The 24,307-nt window shown below is 54.6% G+C and overlaps 1 protein-coding gene across 1 annotated transcript in view; it reads left to right on the top strand.

The window, feature by feature from the left end:
- Window positions 1-258: 258 nt before the first annotated feature.
- The window catches only part of CAPN5 (calpain 5), a 64,583-nt gene continuing 40,534 nt past the window's right edge, over window positions 259-24,307 (top strand). Inside the window, exons 1-3 of the mRNA XM_011989744.1 lie at window positions 259-370; window positions 4,828-4,900; window positions 17,835-18,034. Of these exons, the coding sequence (XP_011845134.1) occupies window positions 4,828-4,900; window positions 17,835-18,034 (273 nt within the window). The 5' untranslated portion in view covers window positions 259-370. The remainder of the gene's footprint in view (window positions 371-4,827; window positions 4,901-17,834; window positions 18,035-24,307) is intronic.

Below are 24,307 nucleotides of genomic sequence, written 5' to 3'. Positions count from 1 at the left end.
GTGCCGCTAGGGGCCCCAAACCCCCCTTCAACATCCGGGCTGGAACCAGACCGCTCCTCTGAGCGGCCGCCCGCGGCGCCAGTGCGCATGCGCGCACCGAGATCACGGTCGCCCGCTCCGCCCCACAGAAGACCACGCCTCCGGCTCGCCACGGGCGAATGGGCAGAGGCCGTGGGCGGGGCGGGGCGGAGCCCGGCCCGGCTGGCCGAACCCGGGGAATGCCAGCGCCAGCCCCCGCCCCAGGCCAGTCCCAGCTGCATCTCCTGCCAGAACTCCAGGCCGCTACGCGGGGCGGCTGCAGCCTCCGCTCCAGCGCCCACGCCGTGTCCTGCATCCCGGGAACCCGGCTGGACCCGCGGTAGCGCGGCCGGTAGGAGGCGCGCGGAGGGAGGCGTGTGCTTCTGTGTGTGTGTGTGTTTCGGGGGGGCGTGTGAGGATGCAGCGCGAGCCAGTGCGTTCTTCGGTACCACGAATCGGTGGAGGGGGCTGCATCTCCCGCGGGCCTGGGGGGAAAGGAAGTGAGCGCTGGCTGGGGGGCGGGGTCCTGGACGATCCGCCTGGGCTCCCTGGGCTCGTCCCCACCCCCACCCCCACCCCCGGCGAGGAGTCTTTTTTTCACCTCCCTCTGGGTGTCTCTGAGTCGTTTTCCTAGTGCAGACGCGCTGGAAGCGCCTAACACCCGGGGCTAGACTGTCCCTTCCTCTCATCTTCCTTACAGTTCCCCCTCTTCTGTTCCCTCCTTAACCCCCCCTTTCATTCCTGCTATCCACCAACCCCTTCTGGGTACTACCCCACCCAGGCTTGGGAAAGGGGCAGGGCCGAGGCTCCTGCTGCCCCAGCCTATCCGCTTCTTGGCACTCCTCCCCAGGTTGAATGGGGGCTTTTCTCCTTGACTGCAGGGCGGGTGCACACGTGTGTGTGTGTGTGTATGTGTGTTGCAGGAGTGTGTATTGCGGGAGTGTGGGAGAGTGGTCTGGGAGGGAATGGATCTTTGATTTCTCAGACCTGAGTTCCCACCTCTGTTCCTCTGGGTTGGGGGGGTCTCAGAAGACTGGCCTAGGGGACCAGAGGTGAAGTAGGACCAAAGATCATTAACAGGTGCGACGTTCTCTCTCCCAGTCATTTCGTGTGGTGGGATTCACCCCCAAGTTCCATACAGATGAGCAGAGTGGGGCACAGAGAGGCAAAGTCAGCTGCCCTCTCAGGGCTGCTGAGCCAGAATTTGAACCTGGGTCCGCCTGGCTCTCATCCCAGAGTCTCCTCCCTACACCCGTGGTTTGGAGAGAAAAGTACTGAGGGCGACTATCCCAGGACTCAGGGGAAAGAGAGATCTGGGCAGACTTCTTGGAAGAGAGGGGCTTAAGGGTGAGGCTCAGCCAACTCAATGAGTCTGAGGCCTGCTGGAGGAACCACTGTGTTCCGCAAGGATTGACACCTCCCAGGGTCCTCGGGCTGGTCCTTGCTCCTGTCCCGAGGGTCAGGGAGTGGGATGGTCTGGCTGCCTTTGCCTCCTGGGCAGGGTGTGGTGGGCCCCGCTGCTGCTGCAGGCCAGGCCAGGCTAGTTGCCAGCACACAGAGGCAGGTCTTTGCCCTGAGGAGCGTCCCTTCTGACGAGACAGGCAGTGGGTCCACAGATAAGGCCCTGCCCAGAGTTGTACCCAGTGCTGGGGATGAGTTTACTTGCAGATTCGTTGGGGCTGGGTCTCAAAGAAGTCCACCAAGCAGAAAAGAAAAGGCAGGGCAACGCAGCCCCAAGGAATAGCATGAGTAAAGACTTGGCAGTGTGAAAATGAATGCTGGTGGGGTGGATTGCAGATGAGATAGGTCAGATGTGTGTCCAAGAAGGGTCACCTTTGGCTGTGTAGTGGGTGGGCTTCTGTTGAGGCCTGTAAGGAGGAGGCCAAAGCAGGGAGAGGGCCCTCCCTTCTGCTCTCCTCTGCTCCCCACCCAGGGTTAGCCTTGGCAGGGGAGGAGGGGCCCTGATAAAGGTTCCCAGAGCAGGGGTGCTGGGGGCAGGAGGTGCCCAGGGGCTACACAGGGCCCCAGTGCTGGGGGAAGGTAGGTGGGGCTGCCCCTGTGAGATGGGGACCACCATTGCCGGTGGGGCAGTTTGGGAGTAAGTTGACAAGTGGACTATTGGACAGGGTGGTTGTGAGATGCCTGTGGGTTTTTGTGGGAGACATCTGGAACACTGCTCTCAGGCCAGCACTGTCTCTGCCTGCTTTCCTGGCAGGCTCTCAGATCAGCCCTGGAGTCCTGGTCCCCAAACAGGAGGCCTCTTGCACCCTCAGTAGGTACCCTCTCCTACCTGCAGGGCCTAAATCATGTGTCTGATCTTTCTCTTGGCTGAGACCATCTCTGTACCTTCCTACTTGCCTATGACCTTGAGGCGGAGAACTTCCCTTTTCTGTCTCAGTTTTCTCATGTGCGGAATGGGGATAAATGCTGCCTATTCACAGGGACTGGGGGATGATGAAGATGAACTTAGATCATGTCACTGAACGCATCTTTCTAAGTACGTGGTGTCTGGTAGCCATTATTACTAATAGCACCTGGCAATCAGCATCACTTAGTTCCCTCCCTGGGGATAAGGGGCTGACTTTGGGAGAAGAAGGGTGGAAGGAAACAGGCCTTTCTTACTGAAGTGGAAGCCTCTCTTGGATTTAGTGGGTGAGGGAGACTACTTATGGGAGTGGTCTCTATCTGCCTGACTAAGTCCCCTGGCTTCTCCCAAAAGCTTCTAGCCCCTGAGGAGAGGCAAGGGCTGAGCAGCTGGGAGCACCCTAGAGTACAGCATGTGAAGGTTGAACAGAAAGCCCAGCAGCGGGCCCTCAGCTCCCCCAGCTGCAAAGAGCAGGATCTGCAACACCCCCCACCCCTCCCCGGCAGCCTCCTGGGCAGCTGGCAGCAGTCTCTCTGCAGCTGGGCTTTTCACCCGCCCTGTCTCTGTCCCCATCTATTCAAGTGTTTTGAGTGCCTTCAGAGCCCCTCCCAGGTACCCCTTGAGTGCCTCAGAGAGCTCTTCTGCCTCTCCATCCCTGATCCCTGCTCAAAACTTTCCTGGGCTCGCCATGGTCCTGAGATTTGGACATCCTGCTGCACACCTCTGAGCCCTCCTCCGGGCTGGTGGAGATGCCCTGGGATTGCCTTGCTTCAGTGCAGGCAGAGCTGCTCACTTGCCTGTGGCCTCGGGCCTTGCCTTTCCCTGCTCACCCCAGGCAAAGGGGCCAGGTCCCTTTGCGGTTGGAATCTGGATGTCTTAGGAGGCCAGCCTCAGGCTTGGAAGGGGAAGCTGTGGACAATGTGTGCTTACCCGCAAGGGCCTGGGTTACTGCTCCCCATTCTGGTTGTTTGCACGTGTGCTTCCAGGGACCCGAGCTTTCCCAGGGATAGGGGTCTGGGTTGGCGACAGCTGAGGCTGCGGTGGCCTGTGGGTTTTTTGCTGTGGTTTTCTCCCACAGTGGCCATGCGGGAGAAGGGGCTGGTGACCGGAGCACACCAAAGCCCATCCACTGGTCCCCAGCTGCCCTTCACTGTCAGGATGTGCCCTGGGGGATGGTGGACAGAAGGCTGGGAGCCCATTGGCTTGACCCACCTGCCTTGCCCGGCCAGCCCCTGCTCAGCCAGTGCCCCCTGCTGCTGTGTAACTTCTGCCAGTCGGAGTGAGGTGAGACCCAAGTGACGTGTTACTCACAGCAGGAACTAAGGAACTGGCGTGGGGTCGCTTTGTTGTACAGCGGAGCAACTCAAGGTGTAGGAACTTCATTCCCCTCATGGGCTTCTCCAGGCAGGAGAGGCGGGTGGGGCCCCATGACCTGTCCCCCGGCTCCCATTAGCTATTCTTCAGGAACAGCATCGTTCAAGAGCATATTCCTTTCCTATCGCTATTTTGACAAATTGCCACACTTGGTGACTGAAAGCAACACAGATTTATGCTCTTATAGTTTCGGAGGTGAGAAGTCCCCCATGAGTCTAATGGGGCTAAAATCCAGGCTGGCTTCTTCTGTGGGATCCTGGGGAGAGTCCGTTCCCCGTCTCTTCCAGCCTCGGGTGTCTGCTGGCGTTCCTTGTGGCAACATTGCTTCAGTCTCTGCTTCTGTCTCATTGCTCTTTCCTCCTCTGGGCAGATCCCCTCCACCTCCCTCTTGTAGGGACACTTGTGATTACATTCAGGGCCCACCCAGATAAGCCAAGATCGTCTCCTTGTCTCAAAGTCCTTAATCACATCTGCAGAGTCCCCTGTGCCATACAAGGTGTCATTCACAGGTTCTAGGGATCCGGGTGGGAGTATCTTTGGGGCCATCATTCAGCCCACCCCAGGAGCTGACTGCAGCACCACTGTAGGCGCCATTCCCAGCTCCCGCCGCCACCGCAGTGCTCACCGAGGCTGGCTTCCCCAGTCACAGTCCTGTTACCCAGGAGGTCACTCACAATGTCTGTCTCCCCTCCAGCCTGGGAGCCTTGGAGGCTGGGCGCTGCTGTAGCCCTGGCCCCAGTGTCCAGCCTGAGCCCCTGGTAGCCAGAGTTCAGGGATGTTTGGAAGAAGGGCATCCCTGGCATGGCTGCGTGGGTGGCCCCAGTGTCTGGACCCTGCATGCATTTGACAGCGTGCTGGGCCTTTCAGGGTGGAGTGCAGCTCATTTCAGACATTCACCCAAGAAGCCCAGTGCTTTGCAGGGTCATTTGATGCTCACCATCACCCTACAAGGGGATGGTCCCGCTTTACAGATGAGAACACCAAGGCCTATTACGGCCAAGTCCTGTCTGGTATATGGGGTCAGGTGAACAGGCTGGGCCAGTAGAGCAGAAAATACCTTTGTTTTACAGATGAGAATCCTGAAGCACAGAGAGGTTAATTGCTTTGCTCCTCGCTGGCCTCAGTCTCCCCATCTGAGGATGGGTATGTGGACAGGATGTTGCCCAGCCTGACATCTTGAGGCCCTGGTTCGCCCTCTGCCTGGGTATGGGGAGCAGGCGTTGGCATTCTAGGCTGCCATGGTTAGGAATAGGAAGTGACTTAGAGCAGTGCAGGGGGCCTGGAAGTGCTGCTCGCCCAGAGACCTGGTCCGCCATTGCAGGAGGGGATAAGCCCCCTGGCGCCTCAGGAAGAACCCTAGCTAAACCCCAGAGCTCCGGCCTGCCTGCTGCGGACCTGCCCCTGTGTGGGTCTCCTTTCCATCCCCATGGCCAAGGCCACACCATGCTAGGCCCTTCTTCTCTCTCAGGGGCCTGTCTAGAGCCTGGCCTCCCTGCCTACATCCTGGGCCTCCTTTCCCGTTGACCTTCTCATACATCATCGCACCCCATCTCATGTCTGAGTTCTTAGCCTGGCTTTCAGGGCGAGCCGCAACCCAGCTGTGGCAATATTTCTCTACTTCCTCTTCCCTCTCCCCTGCATTCTGTCCTCCAGACCTGCCTAAATGATTTCTTCCTCCAGAATAATATTTCCTCCCCCAAACCTTCCACCTCCTCCATCTCTTGAAATCACAATCTACCCTTTAAGATCCCGCTTTGATGCTACTTCCTCCGTGCAGCCCTCCCTGCCTGGTGTGAACGAATCGCTCCCTTTGAGAGCAGGTCTCCCTGCCTTGTACCGAGGTCTCTGCTTCTCGCCTTCACCAGGCCGACCTCTAGGGCAGATTCCCATCTGACTCCTCACTGCCGTTTGGTCAGGCACAGGGAAGGTGTGCGAGTAAAGTTGGAACGGGGGACACACCTGAACAGGACACCCAGGGCTGGAGAGTGGGTCACTGCCCGAGGGAGGGATGGTGGGCAGGCCGAGCAGGACTTTGACATGGGACAGGTTCATGCTTCTGCCCTGAATGTCCTCTTTCCCCTCAGAGCCTCTGTCTCCCATTTGTGTAATGAGAACAGCACAGCTCCTTTCTGAGGCTGTGCAGGAGCTTGCGCTGAGGAATGGCACACTTCAGTTTCCCAAAGTGGGAAATGGGCACTGTCTCCCCAGTCTTCACACCTTGAGTCTTGGAGACAGGTCTCGGGACTCGAGTCTAGGACTGCCTGTGCAGGAAGTGGAGAAAAGGGCTGTCCTGGTGAGAAACCCGCCAGACTGGAAAATAGTGTGTAGTGTTCCCCTCAATGGCGAGAGCCTGTGGCTGGAGAGGGCAGGGGCTTGCCTGGGCTCACACAGCACAGTGAGGCAGAGGTGGCTTTAGTGACCTGATCAAGTCCCATTTTGTTAGGTTGTCTCCCCTGTGGGGACTGAGCGAGCACACAGCCCCCACCCCACCCCGGGTGAGAGAGAATGTCCTGCACAGGGACACCCAGCTGCATCTGCCGCTCTCAGTACTTTCTCTGCAGGACCTGGTGCTGGACTGGGAGCCCCGAGGTAGGGTGGCCACCGCACTGGGTTGCCTGGGACTATGGGTTTCCCGGATGCGGTTCTTTCAGTCTTCAAACTGTGGTGAGCTGCTCATCCGAGACTGGGCCTGGGGCTGCCCCCTGCCCAGCAGTTTCCACCTCCACAAGTGTGGCCAGGTCCTTGGCTTCTTCCTGTCCTGCCCAAGGCCTGCAGGAACCCCTGACCTGGAACACCCTTTCAGAAGCTCCTCTCCCGTGGCCACTTGCTTACAGATGCTGTTTACAACAGTGGCTCCTGCTGTTCCTACACTCTCTCCTGCTCACAGCACCCTGGGCGGGAGCCCATTCCCAAATGAAGAACAGCTGCAGGGTCAGGCCTGTGACTCAGTCAGGATCACACAGAGCCAGGCCTGCAGCCAGCATAGCCCTCACATGCACTGCCGGGGGACATCACGGCTGCAGGACCAACCATTCCCCCAGGACCAGCTGGAGACCCCACGCCCCGTACACGCTTGACCCTGCCCACAAGGCCCTCTGTGTCTCCTAGCAGGGGAGCGGCCTGGTAGGATTTATGTTAGAAAGATCACTCAGCAGCCGGGTGGAGAATGGATTGGACACAGAAACAATAAGGGAAGAGGAGGGGAGAAGAAAGACAGGATTTCCCAGCCCTGGTGCCAGCTCGCCTGGTGGTGGCTGGAGTGACTCACTGGGCCTGGTTGCCTTGGCTCTGGCGCCAGAACCCAGGAGCCTGGAGCTTTGGGTGGCCCAGGGGCTGAGAGCCTGAGGTGGCGCCGAGCCTGGCTGTCCCTCCACAGCACATTCTCCCTCCCCACCCTGCCATCCATTCCTCAGCACACGGCACATCAGAGAGACAGGGGCCTGGGAGGTCACAGTACACCCACGAAAGGACAAAGAGACACGCTTTAAGCATCTTGTTAGGTGGTGACTTAGGGAGCAGATGGAGGATGGGGTATGGGATAGAAGGGGATAAATACATTAACAGAATCAAAACCACAAATAACCAGGCAGCCACCAAATGGAGTTTCTGCCCTTTCCAGTCCCCTCTGGCTTCTGGCCTTCCCTGCTATGGCTCAAGCCAGGGCACTTCCAGTCCTGGGTCACTGCATCAGCATCTGACCTTTAGTCTTGCCCCTGGCTCCCCTGTGCCTCAGTAAGTGCCAATGCCCCTCTGCCTGGCATCCCCAGCCCTGCAGAGCTGGTCCTGCCAACTCCCCCCCAGGCTCCACCCACCCAGTGCCCTCCCACCTTTTCTCTCTCCCTGTGCCGCATCCTGCCCTGCTATGCCCTTGCTGATTCTGGCCTATCCTTCGGGCCCTGCTCAGGCTCCATCTCAGAAGGCCACCACCATTTCCCCCAGCCCCTTCCTCATCAGCCAGCTCAGCGCCAGCCCAGATCGGGCATCAGGAAAGATGTGCAGGTTGGAATTGACTGTGTCCCCTGAATGATGAAGCCCCAGCTGTTCAGCCCTCCCCTGTTCATATGGCAAAGGGCAGTGGTGGGGGGTGTCTTCCCTTGAGAGGGGAGAAGAGGTTGAGGAAGGGAGGTAGGGGAAAGGGGGCTTTGATTGGCAGGAAATGGGTGAGGGCGTCACTGGCTCCTTCGGCCAGCACTGGGTGATACCCACTCTGCCAGGCCTGTGCTTTGCACTGGGCACCAGTGTGGGGTATGGGGCAGTGGGGCACAGGAGAAGGACCCCCAGTAGGCATTCCTGTGTTTTTCCTTCACCCCCACCACTGGCTGGCCACCAGGAAGAGTTGAGGCTCTCTCCCACTTGGCCCTGGAACCCAGCCCCTCCATGTCCACATGTGAGCCTGCCAGTCCAAGTCCTGTGGACGTTCTTATGGTGTATCTGGTCTAGTCTTTTCTAGTCCGTTTCCCATGTGGCAGCCAGATGGGGCTCCCTGAGACAGCCATGACCAAGTCCTTCCCCTTCTCAGCACCCTTCCACACTCCCCATCACCTTAGGATGAAGCCAGACTCCGGCACCTGGCATCCTGGGGCCTCTGGTGGGATCCTCTGCAGCCTCATCCATGATCCCTGCCCCACACCTCTTCCCTCCCCTTTTTTTCTGAGCACGATGCCACCTTCCTCAGGGCTGAAAACATCCCCCTAGGAATGGTCTCTGGCTGGCGTCTCCCCTTCTCAGGCGCAGAGGAAACCTTGCAGGTGTGTGTTTGGTTGGGGTGTGGGGGTGCCACACACCTGTAGGACCTTCTTGTGGACTGCCCCAGGTGTTGAGACACTCTGAGTATCAAGCCTGCAAGTGTCCTGAGAGCTAGAGGAGGAGGCTGAGATCAGAGAAGTGGAGGCTCGCAGAAGGTCACACAGCCTACGTGTGACAAAGTCTAGTGCTCGGACCCAGCCTGGGGCACTTTCCCACTCTGCCTCCCTTCCCCCTAGGTCAGCCCCCCTGGGTATGTGGTGTCCAGCTGGACAGGGCTACAGCTGTGAAGGGCCCTGATCTGCTGGGACCTGGGTCACCACATTCAGCGAGTCCTTTTGTTTACCTTTTTACTGAAGCGTATGTAACTAATCTACAGACAGGTGTGTAGGTCATAAGTATACAGTTCGGTGTATTTGCACAGGGACCACACCCATGTAAACACCACCCAGATTAAGAAGTAGTTTTACCAGAACCCCAGAAGCTCTCTCACACCCCTTCCAGTCTCTACCCCCAAGATAGCCAAGTCCTGCTTTCTGTTCACTGTAGATGAATTATGCTGGCTTTGCTTGTCTAAAAAAAAATGGATCTTTTTAACAGATAAAAATTGTTTATGTTTATCATGTACAACGTAATATTTTGAAATGCGTATACATTGTGGAATGGCTAAATCGAGTTAATTATCACACGCATTACCTCACATACTTTTTTGTCCTGAGAACACTCAAAATCTACTCTCGGCCAGGAGTGGTGGCTCATGCCTAGAATCCCAGCACTTTGGGAGGCCGAGGCAGGCAGATCAGGAGCTTGAGGAGGTCAGGAGCTTGAGACCAGCCTGGCCAACATGGTGAAACCCCATCTCTACTAAAACTACAAAAATTATCCGAGTCTGGTGGTAGGCACCTGTTATCCCAGCTGCTTGGGAGGCTGAGGCAGGTGAATCGCTTGAATCCGTTAGAGGGAGGTTGCAGTGAGCCAATATTGCGCTACTGCACTCCAGCCTGGGCAACAGAATGAGACTCCAAAAAATGAAAAGTCTACTTCTAGCAATCTTCAAGAGTATAATCTATTGCTATTAACTATTGTCACCGTGTTGCAATCAATCTCTTGAACTTATAGATCTCTTGAACTTACTCCTCTTATCTAACTGAAATTTTGTGTCCTTTGACATCTCTGCAACCTCCCTCCCCACCCTCACCCCTCAGTCCCTGTTGACCACCCTTCTACTTTCTGCTTCTATGAGTTCAACTTTTAAAAACTTCCACATATGAGTAAGATCATGTGGGATTTGTCTTTCTGTGTCTGGCTTATTTCACTTAGCATATTATCTTCCAGGTTTATCTATGTAACAAGTGATGAGATTTCTTTCTTTTTATGGCTGAATTAGATTACATTGTGTGTATATACCACATTTTCTTTACCCATTCATCCATTGATGGACTCTTAGGTTAATTCCATATCTTGGCTACTGTGAATAGTGCTGTAGTGAACATGGGAGTGCAGATATGTCTTCAACATACTGACTTCATTTCCTTTGGATTTATACCCCGTAGTGGGATTGCTGGATCATATGGTAGTTTTATTTTTAATTTTTTGAGAAACCTCTATACTGTTTTCCATAATGGCTGTACTAATTTACATTCCCACCAACAGTGTACAAGGGTTTCCTTTTCTCCATATCCTCGCCCACACTTATCTTTTGTCTTTTTTATAAAAGATATATCTTTTGTAAAAAGATTTAAGTCAGGCACAGTGAGTGGCTTGTGCCTGTAATCCCAGCACTTTGGGAGGCCAAGGCAGGTGAATCACCTGAGGTCAGGAGTTCGAGACCAGCCTGGCCAACGTGGTGAAACGCTGTCTCTACTAAAAATACAAAAATTAGCCAGGCATGGTGGCGCATGCCTGTAATCCCAGCTACTTGGGACGCTGAGGCAGGAGAATGGCTTGAACCTGGGAAGGAGAGGTTGCAGTGAGCCGAGATTGCGCCACTACACTCCAGCCTGGGCGACAGAGCGAGACTCTGTATCAAAAAAAAAAAAAAGATTTTAAAAAAGTCTTCTTTATAAAAGACATATCTTTTGTCGTTTTTTTTCGTAAGATATCACACTTTTGTCTTTTTTATAAAAGCCAAAAGGTGGGAGGTGATATTTCACTGTGGTTTTGATTTTCATTTCCCTAATGATTAGTGATGTTGAGCTTTTTAATTTTTTTTTTTTTTTTTTTTGAGACGGAGTTTCACTCTTGTTTCCCAGGCTGGAGTGCAGTGATGTGATCTCAGCTCACTGCAACCTCCACCTCCTGGGTTCAAGCTATTCTCCTGCCTCAGCCTCCTGAGTAGCTGGGTGCCTGCCTGACTAATTTTTTGTATTTTTAGTAGAGATGGGGTTTCGCCATGTTGAGCAGGCTGGTCTTGAACTCCTGACCTTAGGTGATCCACCTGCCTCGGCCTCCCAAAGTGCTGGGATTACAGGCATGAGCCACTGCGCCCAGCCAATGTTGAGCATTTTTTTCATATGCCTATTGACCATTTGTATGTCTTCTATAGAGAAATGTCTATTCAGATCATTTGCTCACTTTAAAATCAGATCATTAGGGTTTTTTGCTATTGAGTTGCTTGAATTTCTTATCTATTCTGGATATTGACTCTTGTCAGATGCCTCGTTTGCAAACTTTTTTCCCATTCTGCAGGTTGTCTCTTCGTTCTGTTGTTTTCTTTGTTGTGCAGAAACTTTTTTAGCTTTATGTAATCCCCTTTGTCTATTTTTGCTTTTGTTGTCTGTGCTTTTGGGGTCATATCTAAAATATCATTGTCCAGACCAATGTCATAACAGCTTTTCCCATGTTTTCTTCTAGTAGTTTCATAATTTCAGGTCTTATATTTAAGTCTTTAGTCCATTTGAGTCCATGTTTGCATACGATGAGAGATAGGGAAACTTTTATTCTTCTGCATGTGGATATCCGGTTTTCCCAACACCAATTATTGGAGAGACTGTCCTTTCCGCTTTGTGTGTCCTTGGTACTTTTGTTGAAAATTAATTGACAAATTAAATGTGTGGACTCATTTCTGGGCTTTCTATTCTGTTCCATTGGTCTTTTGTCTGTTTTTGTGCCAATACCATATGGTTTTGGTTACTATAGCTTTGTAGTGTATTTTGAAGTCAGTAGCGTGATGCCTCCAGCTTTGTTCTTTTTGTTTAAGATTGCTTTGGCTATTCAGGGTCTTTTGTGATTCTGTATGAATTTTAAGGATTGTTTTTTATTTCTGCAAAAAATGTCATTGGAATTTTGATAGGGGATTGCATTGAATCTGTAGATTGTTTTGGGTAGAATGGACATTTTACCAATACGAATTCTTATCTACATATACAGAATCTTTCCATTTATTTGTGTCTTCAATTTCTTTCATCAGTGTTTGATAATTTTCAGTGTACAAGTCTTTTACCTTCTTGGTTATATTTATTCCTAAGCATTTCTTTTTTCCATGGTAACTATTGTAAATTGGATTGTTTTCTTGACTCTTTTGAATAGTGTGTTGTTAGTATATAAAAATGCTACTGATTTCTGTGTATTCCTTCTATACCTATTTTGTTTAGAATTTTTGTCATGAAAGGATGCTGAATCTTGTCAAATGTGTTTTTTTAATTCAATGAGATGATCTTATGTTTTTTGCCCTTCGTTCTGTTAGTATTGTGTATCATGTTTATTGATTTGCATATATTGAACCATCTGTGCATCCTTGATATAAATCTTACTTGATCATGGTGAATGATCCTTTTAATGTGCTTTTGAATTATTTGCCTTATTATTATTATTATTATTTTTCCTAGAGATTGGGTCTTGCTATCCTCCTGAGGCTCTTGAGTAGCTGGGACTACAGGCATGCACCATCACACCCAGCTTGTTTGTTAGTATTTTGTTGAAGGTTTTGCATCTATGTTCATAAGGCATATTGGCCTGTAATTTTCTTTTCTTGTAGTGTCTTTATCTGGCTTTGGTAATGGGGTAATGCTGGCCCTGCTTTTCTATTTTACTTAAGTAGAATCATGTAATATTGCTTATTTTGCTTAATAGACTTGTAAGATCCATCCATAGGGTTGTGTGCAACAACATTTTTCATTTTCATTATTGTTTACTATTCTATTATGAATATACAAGAACTTCTTGATCCATTCTTTTGTTAATGAACATTTAGCTTGTTTCTCATTTTCAGCTCTAACAAATACTACTGCAATAGACATTCTTATACATGGTTTTTGCTGAATATGTGCATGCATTTCTATTGGACATATTCTTAGAATTACTAGATTACTAGATTATATGAACACATGATTATATTATTTCTTCAGGTTTTCTAGATATAGTCAAATGGTTTTGCAAAGTGATTATACCAATTTATCCTCCTACCATCAATGCATAAGAGCTCTACTTGGGACTGTGTGTGTGTGTGTCTGCATGTGTTTCACTTTAGTCATTCTGCTGGGGGCATAGTGGTATCTTATTGTGGTTTTAATTTGCATTTCCTTAATGATTAGTGACGTTGAGCACTTTTTCTTCCCTTTTTAGGCCATTTGGGTATACTGTTTTTCTCATGTTCTTTCCTAAAAGCATTATTGTTTTACCTTTCAGTTAGATTTGAAATCTATCTGGAATAAGTTTTGTATACGGTTTGAGGTAGGGGTAAGACGACTATTTTTCCTTATGGATAGCCAATTGACCCACCATTTATTGAAAAGATAAATCCTTTCCCCAGTGCATTGTGGCAGCTCTTTTGTCATATATCAGGTGTCCTTATACTTGTGGCTTATTTTTGAACTCTATATTCTGTTCCATTGGTCTGTGAGACAATACCCCGTGAGCTTTGTGATCAGCCTTGTTACTTAGTGTAAGTCCTCCAGCTTGTTCTTTTCAAATGGCTCTGCTTATTCTGGGCCCTTTGGGGCTTTGAGGCCCATGGTGGCTTTGAGGCCCTCTTGCTTCTGGGCTTGGGCTCAGCTGTATCCTTGGTTCTTATCATACCCCTGGGGCTGATGCTGGCTCCATGACCCCGTCTCTCAGAGGCTCAGAGGGGTAAGTGACTTGCCCCTCCACACAGCTCTGGAGCCTGGCCTTGGCTTCTGCCTCAAGGACAAATTCCTTGGTGTTCCCATTTACAAAATGGCTTAGGTGGTCCAGGGAAGGCACACGGGTATCAGGCCACTGGAAGATGAGGCCTTATTCTATCCTGTACACAGCCAGGCTGTCCCTGCCACCTCCAGCAGGTCCAGGGAACAGCAGACTAGGCCACACAGCCTCCTGGAAGAGGAGTACCAACCATGTCCCAGGTGAGGACAGACTGAGCTTCCCTAAGGCAGGCCTAGGAACAGATGCCACTTTCTTTCTGTCGTCTCTCACCTTAGAGGCTGGAACCCAGTAGGGCTCAGAGGAGGCTTGCTGATTGACAGCTCAGAGGGGTTCCCACCTTGCCCAGGGACACACAGCAGCTAAATGATGCAGTTGGGATGCAAACTCAGATCTGACTGACCTGCCAGAAGTCTGGGTTCCTGAAGCTCCCTAGTGAGCACCCCCAGCTCCCTCATTCTGATCCAACTCCGAACTTCCACTCTTGGTCCACAGAGGCCTCGCTGTACAGGCTGGGTCTGACTCACCGCTGCCCTGGCCACAGGAGGAGGAGGGCTGATACCAGTGAGCCTTCCCTGGAGATGATGACCAGCTAAGCCATTTTGTAGATGGGAACATCAAGGAACTTGTCCAGAGTCTGCAGCCTCTTACGCAGATCTCAAGCCTCCAGACTTCATTTCCTAGGCTTCCCAAAGCAGGGCCCAGGTTAGCACTGTGCTCCTTTTAGGGGGTGCCCTGATGTGGTAATAAAGATGTCTTTCGTACCTCTGAGCCTTCGCGTGAACTGTTTCCTTTGCCGGGAATGGCCTTTCTCTCCTGCCTCTGTGGCCGGGCTTGTGTGGAGGCTTCCCTGCTTTCCTCTTGCTGAATGAGACATACTTCATTTGGCCTTGTGTCTGTTGGCCACACTAGACCAACTCAGACAGGAACCCCAAGTTGTGGTAGCCCCCCCATGCCTGGCAGGGGTCTGGACACATCATGGATGAAGCCCGGATGTCGACTGCCTGAGATTGTCAGTCCTCAGGGCACAGAGCATGAAAGGATACAGAGTGCCGCCGCTCTGCATGGTGGGGTATTATTTGCTCCTCACAGTGACCCAGAGGCCCTGGCACATTGTCTCTTCCAGACAAAGAGCATGCAGACCAGTGAGGTGATGCGGCCTGCTCAGGGCAGCGGGGGCCCGGGCCGAGTCTCAGGTGCTGGAGAAGGGCCGGGCTGCAGCAGAATGTGCTAGGGCTACAGCCTAGATAGTGGGGGTGTGGGCACTGGCTGGCACCCAGCTATCAGGGAGGGGAGGAGAGGAGAGCCAGGCCTGCGCCAGGGTGAAGGGGTGGGCCCTGCTGCAGCAGACCTGAGTGCTGGCGGCTATGATGTGGAAAGCTGATTCCCCTTGGGAGCCTCCGCCACTCTCTGAGCCTTTTTCTCTTCTTGAAGGAATTCCACCTGCACTCACGTTTATTGGTTCGTGCAACACAGCTACTCAGTCCCTGGAGCCCGGCATTGGACCCTGGGATAGAGAGAGGAGCTGGACATGGCCCCTGCCCCGGAGGGGCATGGGGTAGGCTGGGGAGGCAGAGAAGTCATGTGCAGATGGGGTACAGTGTTAATGGGTGCTGTCCCAGGGGCACAGGATGGCAGAGGAACACTGTGTGCAGAGGCCCTGAGGAAACAGTTTTGTGGGAGCTGCGAGGAGCTCCGAGCCCTGGAGCTTCAGCCCAGGGTGGAGAATGGTGGGGATGAGACTGGCAGGAGGAGGGAAGAGGGCAGGCGCACAGGGCAGCTGGGAAGCTCAGGTGGTCCTGCTTGGCCCAAACAGCTGAAAACACCAGGGAGACAGGAAGTGCTGCGGGCCTAAGCTCAGGCTCAGAAAGAAAAGGCCTGGGTGGAGCAGCTTGCCTGCCTCGTGGTCTGTCTGTGGCCTTCAGTGCTTTGCCTGGAGCTAGCAGAGGACAGCTGACCCTGTTGGGGTGTTGGCCCCATAGATACACTGGGAGGTGACCTTGGGGCAGATGGAGAGTGTAGAGGGCAGTCTGTGCAAGGGCTGGGGCCAGAAGAACCTCACATAAGTAGGCCAAGGTCAGCCTGGCAGGCGGGTGAGGCTGGAGGAATGGGGCAATGGTATCAGACCCTCAGCCAGCCAGGCCTGGCCCTGTGCAGCCCTTGGCCTAGCTGAGCTCTCCCTTTGTGGCCTCTCCCTCCCTTCCGTCCTCCCCAGGAGTGGACCCTCCCAACAGTGTTGGCCCCTTCCTGGCCTGGAGAACACCCAGACCCTCTTTCTCTACCAGCCTGGCTGTGTGACCTGGGTGAGCTTGCTCCCCATCTCTGGGCCCTCTAGGCTCAGAAACACTGGAATTGCAAGAGCTGATTTCTGGGCTCCTGCTTTCAGCTTCTCTGATCTAATTCTTTTAGCTTAAATTGCTTCCCGAGCTGACCCTGCCGGAAACCCGTGGTGCTAATGATGCTCCTTGGTGACTGTGCCAGAAGCCTGAAGCCCGGGAGCTGGCTCTGTGGGCTCCTCTCTCTCCCTTAGGCCTTCAAGGCAGGGAGAATGGGTGAGAGGGGGCAGGGCTGCTGGCCTCCCTGGGCAGAGGGGCAGCCAGAGAAGTTAAGTGGTTGGCCTGAGGTCACAAGCTGCCCCAGTACGGATGTGGGGGCAGAAGGTGAAATGGCTTCAGGTGCAGAGCAGGGGACAACTGCTGTCGGCTCCCTTGGCAGGTGGGGGGGACAATGGCCCCCCTCCCTCCCTGCTGTCCATCCGTGTCCCTGCTCACTACCCGAACTCGCCTCTTTCCCTTCCTGTCTCTCCCTTCCCTATTTCCCTCCACGTGAGGCCCCAGTGAGGCCCCAGCTCAGCCACGGTGTGTGGGGAGACCCTGAGTGAGAGTGGTAGGGTCACACAGCCAAGGCGGTGGTACTGAAGTCGGAGGATCTGGGTCCCTGTCCAGACACCAGGTTTCCGGGGGAGCTTGGGCAGGTCACCTCACCTCACTGAGCCTCAGTTGTATTTTGTGAAAGCTGGCAGCCATGTGCCCACTGGCACTGTTGGCAGGCAGTACACACGCACATCTGGCCAGGGAAAAGGGGCGTCTCTTGGGGCCACCGGGTGTCTCGGCCCCTTCCGCCTCACTCCTCTTCCCACTGGCGTGCTCAGCAGGCTCCTCAGCTTTCAGTTAATGGGTTCACTCCTTCCAGGAGGTGCAGCAGCGCTGCATAGTTCCCATCACTGAGCAGAGAAAACGGGCCCAGAGAGTTTACATGACCTGTCCGGTGTCACCCAGCAGGAGGGCGGTGCCGCCAGGGCTGGCACTCACTCGGTCTTGCTCTCAGATGTCGCTCCCGCAGCCAGCCTACCTTGCCCTGGTTTCCATCAGGGCTGGGCTGGAAATTGTGGCCTTTACCCCAAAAGGGTTGCACTGTTACCCTGGGCAGGCCGCAGGAAGAGGAGACCGGGCACTGTGGGGCTGCACCGCAGCCCAGATGGAGTTTGAGGGATGGGGTGGGGGGGTCATAAATGGGGTGGTCACTCAGGCGCTTGGCTGTCTGAGCATCTCTCGGCGCACCTGATATGCAGGCCCTGCCAGCCACTGTTCCTTGCCCTGCCCTGCCCTGCCCTCTACCCACACCAGGGCCCCTGGGGAATGGAGGGAGGGTTAAGGAGCCATGGGCCTGCTCTCTACGGAATTGGAGGCATCTATTCCGAGGTGCTGTGAGGAAGGCAGCATGGTGCGGGGAGGACCGGAGAGAATGAATGAATGATGCCAAGAGGGGTACCTGGGGCAAGGTTTTCCCACACCAGACAGAAATGTGCCACTCTCTAGAGGAGGGGAGGGAAACCCGGGGGCACACGCTGCTTTCCTGTGGGAGGCACAGGAGCTGCCAGGGCTGGCCACTGGTCTGATTCTGTCTGAGGAGGTATACGGAAGGCTGGTCAAAGGAATGCAGCGAGGTGGGTGCGGTCTGGGCCGGGCCTGAGCTCTGAGTGGCCTGCGGGCCTGGTATCGCCTCTGAGCTTCAGAAACGAGAGAATCCAGTCTGTGAAGGCAGGCTGGTAGGTGCCTGTCCCGCTCTGCCGTATACCAGCTGTGTGACCTTTGATAGGCTCCACGCCTCTCTGAGCCTTCCTTGCCTGTACATGGGGCTGATGATGTCCACTTCACAGGGCACAGCAGGGACCCAGGGACTCCACGAGTGACAGTCTTCTTGCCCTCCTGTCCAGGTGTTCCCCCTTCCCTCCCTGAGGCAGCAACCACCATGTTCTCGTGCGTGAAGCCCTATGAGGACCAGAACTACTCGGCCCTGAGGCGGGACTGCCTGCGCAGGAAGGTGCTCTTCGAGGACCCCCTCTTCCCTGCCACTGACGACTCGCTCTACTATAAGGGCACGCCAGGGCCCACTGTCAGGTGGAAGCGGCCCAAGGTCAGTGTCTGGTCCCAGCTGGAGCTAGGTGAGCAGGCCTAGGCCTACCCACACGGCTGGGTCTGCAGGGACATTGGAGTGGCGGGAGGAGGCATCCTTAGCCCCAGACTGCTGAGAAAGTGAGGGTGCTGAAACGGTGAGATTTGATCTGGATGGGGAGCTCGGAGAATGGGCTGTAATCCTGTGCCCACCACTGGACTGGTTGAGGCCCAGCCAGGCCTTCATCCCTCTCAGGGCCTCCACTTCCTCACAGGAAAAACGGGGCAGTAACCTCAGCCCCACTGAGGGTCATTTTTGGAATAAAAATGGGGTGATGTGGATATGACCGTTTTTAGTAAAATGTAGACTGACATCCAAATGTAAGGAATTTGCTTTCCTGATTGTTATCATCATGATTTTGAAATAGTCGTTTGTGGTAGAAATGAAAAGTATTTATTATGATGATTAATCAATAATAATAATAGTAAAAAAAATAGTAGTACCTACCTCATAGGGTGGTTGTGAGAATTAAAAGAGGTAATGCATGCCAGATTCCACACACAGCCTGGCAGCCAGTACGGGACCATGGCTATTGATAATGCTGAACAGGTGGCATCTCTCCGACCGCTTCTCTTGGTCCCTGAGGCTAGAGTGTGTTACACAGAAATGTTTGGCCTTGTGGTGTGATTTCATCCCTATGAACCCCGATTCCTGGATGTGAGGGTGGGCTGGGGAGGGGTTCGCTGCTTGTCTGTGGGTCCTGCAGAGTGGGGTCCCTGGTGGCCTGGGTGGAGGGGAAGCGGCTGGAGGTTACTGCGCAGGCCCCTCCTTGGCCTCCAGGGCTGTGCTGGTGACACTGGCAGGGCCATCCCCTCACAGTGCAGGAGACTGTGCTGTCTCAAGGATGCTCAGGGCCGGAGGAGGCTGTGACTCCCGCAGCCCAGTAATCAGAGGAGGCGTCTTGAAGGTGAAGGGTGATGAGGCTTTTGCCCGAAGGGCCGGGTGGGAAAAGGCAGAGGGAATAGAAACTCATAGGTCGGAGCCCCTCAGGCTCCTGTGGGCCTGCGGAGGGCCGTGCCCGGGATGGCAGATCTGGGGCCAAGATGCTCAACCTTGCTCTGTGGGTAGGGAGGTCCCTCTGAGGCAAAGGCTTTCAGCAGCCTGTGATAGGGTCAGATTTGCATTTTCCAAAGTTCCCTGTGATCCCCTGGGCTTTTTGGGAAAATGAAATGTAGTTTTCTAGTTTCACTCCCAGGCTATGATCTCGAGTCCCTTCTGACTGAAAATACCCTGTAGATGTCCTTGGACTGGGACTCTTGAGAGGCAGAGAAACTGAGGCCAAGAGAGGAAGGTGCATGTCGTAGATCGCCCATGAGCTGCTAGCAGGGGTAGGTGAGGACCCAGGAGCCTTGCCTCCCTGCGTCCCACCTTCCTGACACCAGATAAAGGGCCCCTGGTGCCCTTGACCTCAGTCCCAAGAGCTGTAACAGACCCTCTGGCCCTGTACTGACTCTCTGGAAGGCCCAGGAGCCTCCTGGCCTGGCCACAAGAGTTCTGCCTCTCGGGCCCCCTCTCCCACACACGCCTTCCTCTCTTCCTTTGTCAAGTAGGTGGAGAGGGAGCTGGCCTCAAAGGGCCTTTGTGAGGCCTTGGCTGCGGCGGGGAGGGCTGGGCACTCGAGGTCTTCACCCTCCTCCCACTCCATCGCCTGGCTGCCCCCATCCTGACTCCCTCCTGCCCTCTGGCCATTGCCCAGATGGACTGGAAAGAGGCTGGTGAGGCCTGGCGGGAGCAGGCTGGGCCTGCCTCGGTGAAAGGAGGAGACGCCAGGTTGGCCCACTTGGTACTCTCCCGCTGCGTGAACCAGGGGAGTCAGCTGCCCTTTCTGAGCCCCTTTCCTTGCGGGTTCAGGAGCCCTGCCACACCTCCTCCTCTCATTGCCTTCCTTGCTGGCTCACTCGGTGTCCTGCCCTTTCCAGACACGAAGAGCTGCCCTTTCCAAACACGCAGAGCTGCCCTGTCCTGGATGTGGGGGCAGGTGGCAGAGAACATATGGTGGCTGGTGTTCAGAGAGCTGTGTGAGTGGAGCCCATGGGGCAGCATCGATAGGGACTCAGACCAGGCTGGGGTGGATGGTCCATGGCACTGCCTGGATTTCCTAAACCGTGTGTGTAGGCACTGCCTACTGGCTGGCAACAGGCCTGCGAGACAGGCAGCCCCTGCCCCACTAATGGGATGGGAGGTTTGTGGAGCAGGAAGTCAAGCAGTCTTGGCTCAGCAGTGAGGCAGGTCCAGCCCAGTGGGTTATTAGTAACACCCAGCTGCTCACCAGTGAGAGGGAACTTTGGCCTCAGGCAGCCTTGTTTTGATGAAGTCTTACCTGTGACCGCCTGTTTACAAATGGGAAGCGGTGCTGCATGCATGCCCGTCCATCCCCTCCAGCTTCTTCTCTGAGTTGGTCCTTTTTTTTCCAGACGGAGCCTCGCTCTGTCGCCCAGGCTGGAGTGCAGTGGCGTGATCTCGTCTCACTGCAAGTTCCGCCTCCCGGGTTCATGCCATTCTCCTGCCTCAGCCTCCCGAGTAGCTGGGACTACAGGTGCCCGCCACTATGCCCGGCTAATTTTTTGTATTTTTATTAGAGACGGGGTTTCACCGTGTTAGCCAGGATGGTCTCGATCTCCTGACCTTTTGATCCATCCGCCTTGGCCTCCCAAAGTGCTGGGATTACAGGCGTGAGCCACTGCGCCCGGCTGAGTTGGTCCTTATAGTGGCTGCTCTGTTCTTGGAGGATCTCCTCAACCAGGCTCCCAGCCTCCCTGCCTCTCAGATGGAATGCCGAGGCTAGTTTTTGAGCCAGAATGAACTTGACTCCAGCCTTGGCCCTATCTCACTAGAAGTGTGACCTTGAACAAGTCACTCCTACTTGGGCCTCAGTTTCCTCATCTGTAATTGGGGAAGGATAATTCTTGCTGGTCACAGTTTCTGGAAACTGAAATGACTTGAGGTATTTGTGGTGTCATACACATGGGAGACAGGTGACAAACTGGTTCCCCTCTCTTGCTCGTCTTATCCTTGGCAACCCTGTGTTGGAGACCTAGAACCACCCTGGCTGGGACATCCCATCTCCTATTGACTCTGCAGGTGGGACCAGGCCTTGTCCTCTTGGGTGCTGACCTGGGCACTTGCCTTGAACCCACACCCTTTGCCCACAGGCTCGCTATGTTTTTGTTCTTTCCAGTACAGTGGTCATTCACCGGCCCCTCACAGGCCTGGCTGAGGAGATACGTGGAGAATGGGGACTGTCCCCAGGCCTGGGAGCTCAGGGTGTCCTTTCTCCTCGCTTAGGGCTAGGGCCCTGGTAGGCGGCCTCCTGTCACCACTGTGGGGGCAGCGTCCCCTCATCCAGTGCGCTGTCTCTCCCACATCTGGGTATGAGCCTGGAGGGCCTTTGGTGGAATGCAGAGGGGACATGGGGTGGGGGTCCAATGAACAGACGTCAGTTTGGAACCTCCAGAATTCCCCCGGGGCAGTCTCGGGGGCCCCAGCCCCAGCCCAGTCCCTGGGACTCTTATCCATCAAGCCATTTCCTGGAGATGGCCCTACTCCTCGGCTCCCTGAACATAAGGCCTTTTCATGCCACAGAACAGGCAGTTTGCAGCAAGGCCTGGCAGCGCGGGGAGGCGGGGGCAACGGCCCAGGAATGACCCCCTTCTGGGCATGTGCTCAGAGATGGGGTTCAGTGGGGTCAGGGAGAGCTTTCAGAGGCCTTGAAGGGTGGGGACCGCCATTGAGGAGAAGGAGATAGGGCTGGGGGAGGGCAAGTCTTCTGCAGAGGGGATGGGCCGTAGGCTACAGCTCCTTTTCCAGTTCCAGATGGAAGTCCCGCGTCCTTCCCGGACCTGTTTCCCACTGTCTAGTTCATTCCTTCTGTGATCCTAGATTCCAGGAGGGAGGTGACTGGGGTGAAGCTGGATGGACAAATAGTGGGGGAGGAGGACAGACGTGGAGGGAGCCTCTGCAGGTACAGCTCAGGTGCCATGGATCCAGTCTGCTGCCTTGCCTTGCCTTGTACACCAGGACTAGAAACCGGAATTTCTTGTTGTGCCACGAAGGGAGAAGGGAGGTGGGCTGGGCTGTGGCCTGTCAGGTGAAGCTGGTCTAACTGGCTGGGAGGGGCTGAGCAGGGGAGCGGTGACTGCAGGTGCAGAAGGCTGTCCTAGAGCTGTGTTGACTGGAGAAATGGTCAACCTCCAGCCCTCAGGGGCAGCCCTGTACAGCCCAGTCCTGTGCACCGCTTTGTCCCCCCTCCCTCCCAGGGACCTGTCCGCAGCCCTAGTGGAACCTGCCAAGCTTTGTTAAACTTGGAAGTTGGCAAAATCAGGCCTGGGCCCTGCTTAGGAGCTCACAGGCTGGTGGTGGGGACCCTAAGGAAACCCAGCGAGTATGCACAGGGATGGAAGGGAGCACAGGTGGTTGGGCACCTGAGGACCGCTTTGGAGGCAGCATCTGCCTCAGGACACTTCAGGTCTCCATTTCCCTCCTGAACCTTTCTGCTTACCAGCACTCTCCATGCCTGCTCTGCCAGCATCACTGCCTCCAGGCAGCTTCCTCTGATTTATCTCTGGCTCCTGTTGTCACAGCCCTGCTCACATGGAGGTTCAGGGCTTGGCTCCTTCTCAAGGTCCCTGCCTGTGGGCAGAGACCTTCCCTCACTTACTCTATGACCTATGTCCAGCCAGTGGCCCAGGAAAAGCGGAAGGACAAACACTGGACTTGAGAAGCCTGGCCCCATGGTGGCAGGGGTGAGGGCCTGGGCATCCCCAACCCCTTGGTCTCATTGCTGTCTAGTGAGATACCCCCTAATCTGGGTTAGGACAGGTGCAGGGAGACAGGTGAAGGAAGGATGGCTTTGTCACCCATAAAACCTAGCCCACCTGAGACCAGCCTGGACAACATGTCTCTACTAAAATAGAAAAATTAACTGGGTGTGGTGGCAGGCGCCTATAGCCCCAGCTACTCTAGAGGCTGAGGCAGGAGAATTGTTTGAACCCAGGAGGCGGAGGTTGCAGTGAGCCAAGATCGCGCCACTGCACTCCAGCCTGGGCGACAGGGCGAGACTCCATCTAAAAAACAAACAAACAAACAAACCTAGTCCACCTGGAGACTGCAGCCAGACCGCCAGAATTTGAATCTCAGTTCACCTCTTCTTGTGTGGCCCTGAGCAAGTGACTTAATCTTTCTGTGCCTTGGTTTCCTCATCCGTAAAAAGGGGATGCCAACTGTGCCAACTCACAGGGTTGTTTTGCACAGTGCCTGCCACATAGCAGGTGCCCAGTCATCATGGGATATTTCTACTATTGTTCCTTTACAGGTGCCCCAAGGTGGCCCCTGGATTCCAGAGCAGACTCCAGGTGCCACCAACCTCAGGTGGCTTCTGTTGGTGAGAGCTGGTGACCCTGAGCCTCTCCTGGCAGTGGGAACATGCCTGGCCGCCTTCTGCTCTGTCTGCTCCTTCCCAGGCTGCACAATTGCCCCCAGGTCCCTGCTCTTCCACAGCAAGTCAGGGTGATGGAATCTGGGAATCGCGACTCCCGAGCTCCGTCTGTCTCTCAAGGACTGGAGAAGTATCTGGGGCCAGAGCCCTGTTCTGGGGCCCAGATCTGGTTGGATCTGCACCTCAGGTCTGCCCCAGCTGTGGTGCTCAGTGTGGGGAGACCGTGGTTGGGAGCCCAGCAGACCTAGGGCGTCCCATCGGATTGGCCCACTTACTTGCCTTGTTATCTTGGACATCACTGCCCTGTCCTGGGCTCACCCTCCTCCTCTGTGGGATGGGGCAGTCGTGTGTCTGTCTTAGGACACTGGCTGGGAGGATCTGAAGTGGAGGGACACCTGAGTCACTTCCTGCCATAGACCCTGGTGATGGCAGGTGGTAGCTGTTTCTCTTCCCAGGGATGTGGCTGGGGTCCTCCGTATATGGAAGCCCCTCTCCCTTCCCCGTCTTGCTTGCCCTCCTGGCCTCAGGGAACAGAAGCTAAGTCATAGCTCCCTCTGGCTCAGAGGATGGGCTGGTTGTGGGGTGTGGGCCAGGGCTGGGAGGGAAGATAAGAGGGCAGCGGGGAGGGGAGGCGAGTCCCTTCTTCCTGCCTGTGCTTCCTGAGGGGGTGCCCTTGGGAATGGATGAGAGCAGGTGGCCTCACTGGGTTTCCTAGACCTGTGCTCTGCAGAAGCCGCCGTGCAGGTTGGCCCTGGGGCACCCTGTGGTGCCAACTGGAAGGAGGGGCCAGGTCTCAGGAG

Source organism: Mandrillus leucophaeus, unplaced genomic scaffold (genome assembly GCF_000951045.1).
Source record: "Mandrillus leucophaeus isolate KB7577 unplaced genomic scaffold, Mleu.le_1.0 Scaffold360, whole genome shotgun sequence".
Taxonomy (NCBI): Eukaryota; Metazoa; Chordata; class Mammalia; order Primates; family Cercopithecidae; genus Mandrillus; species Mandrillus leucophaeus.
This window is presented reverse-complemented; position numbering and strand designations above follow the sequence as displayed.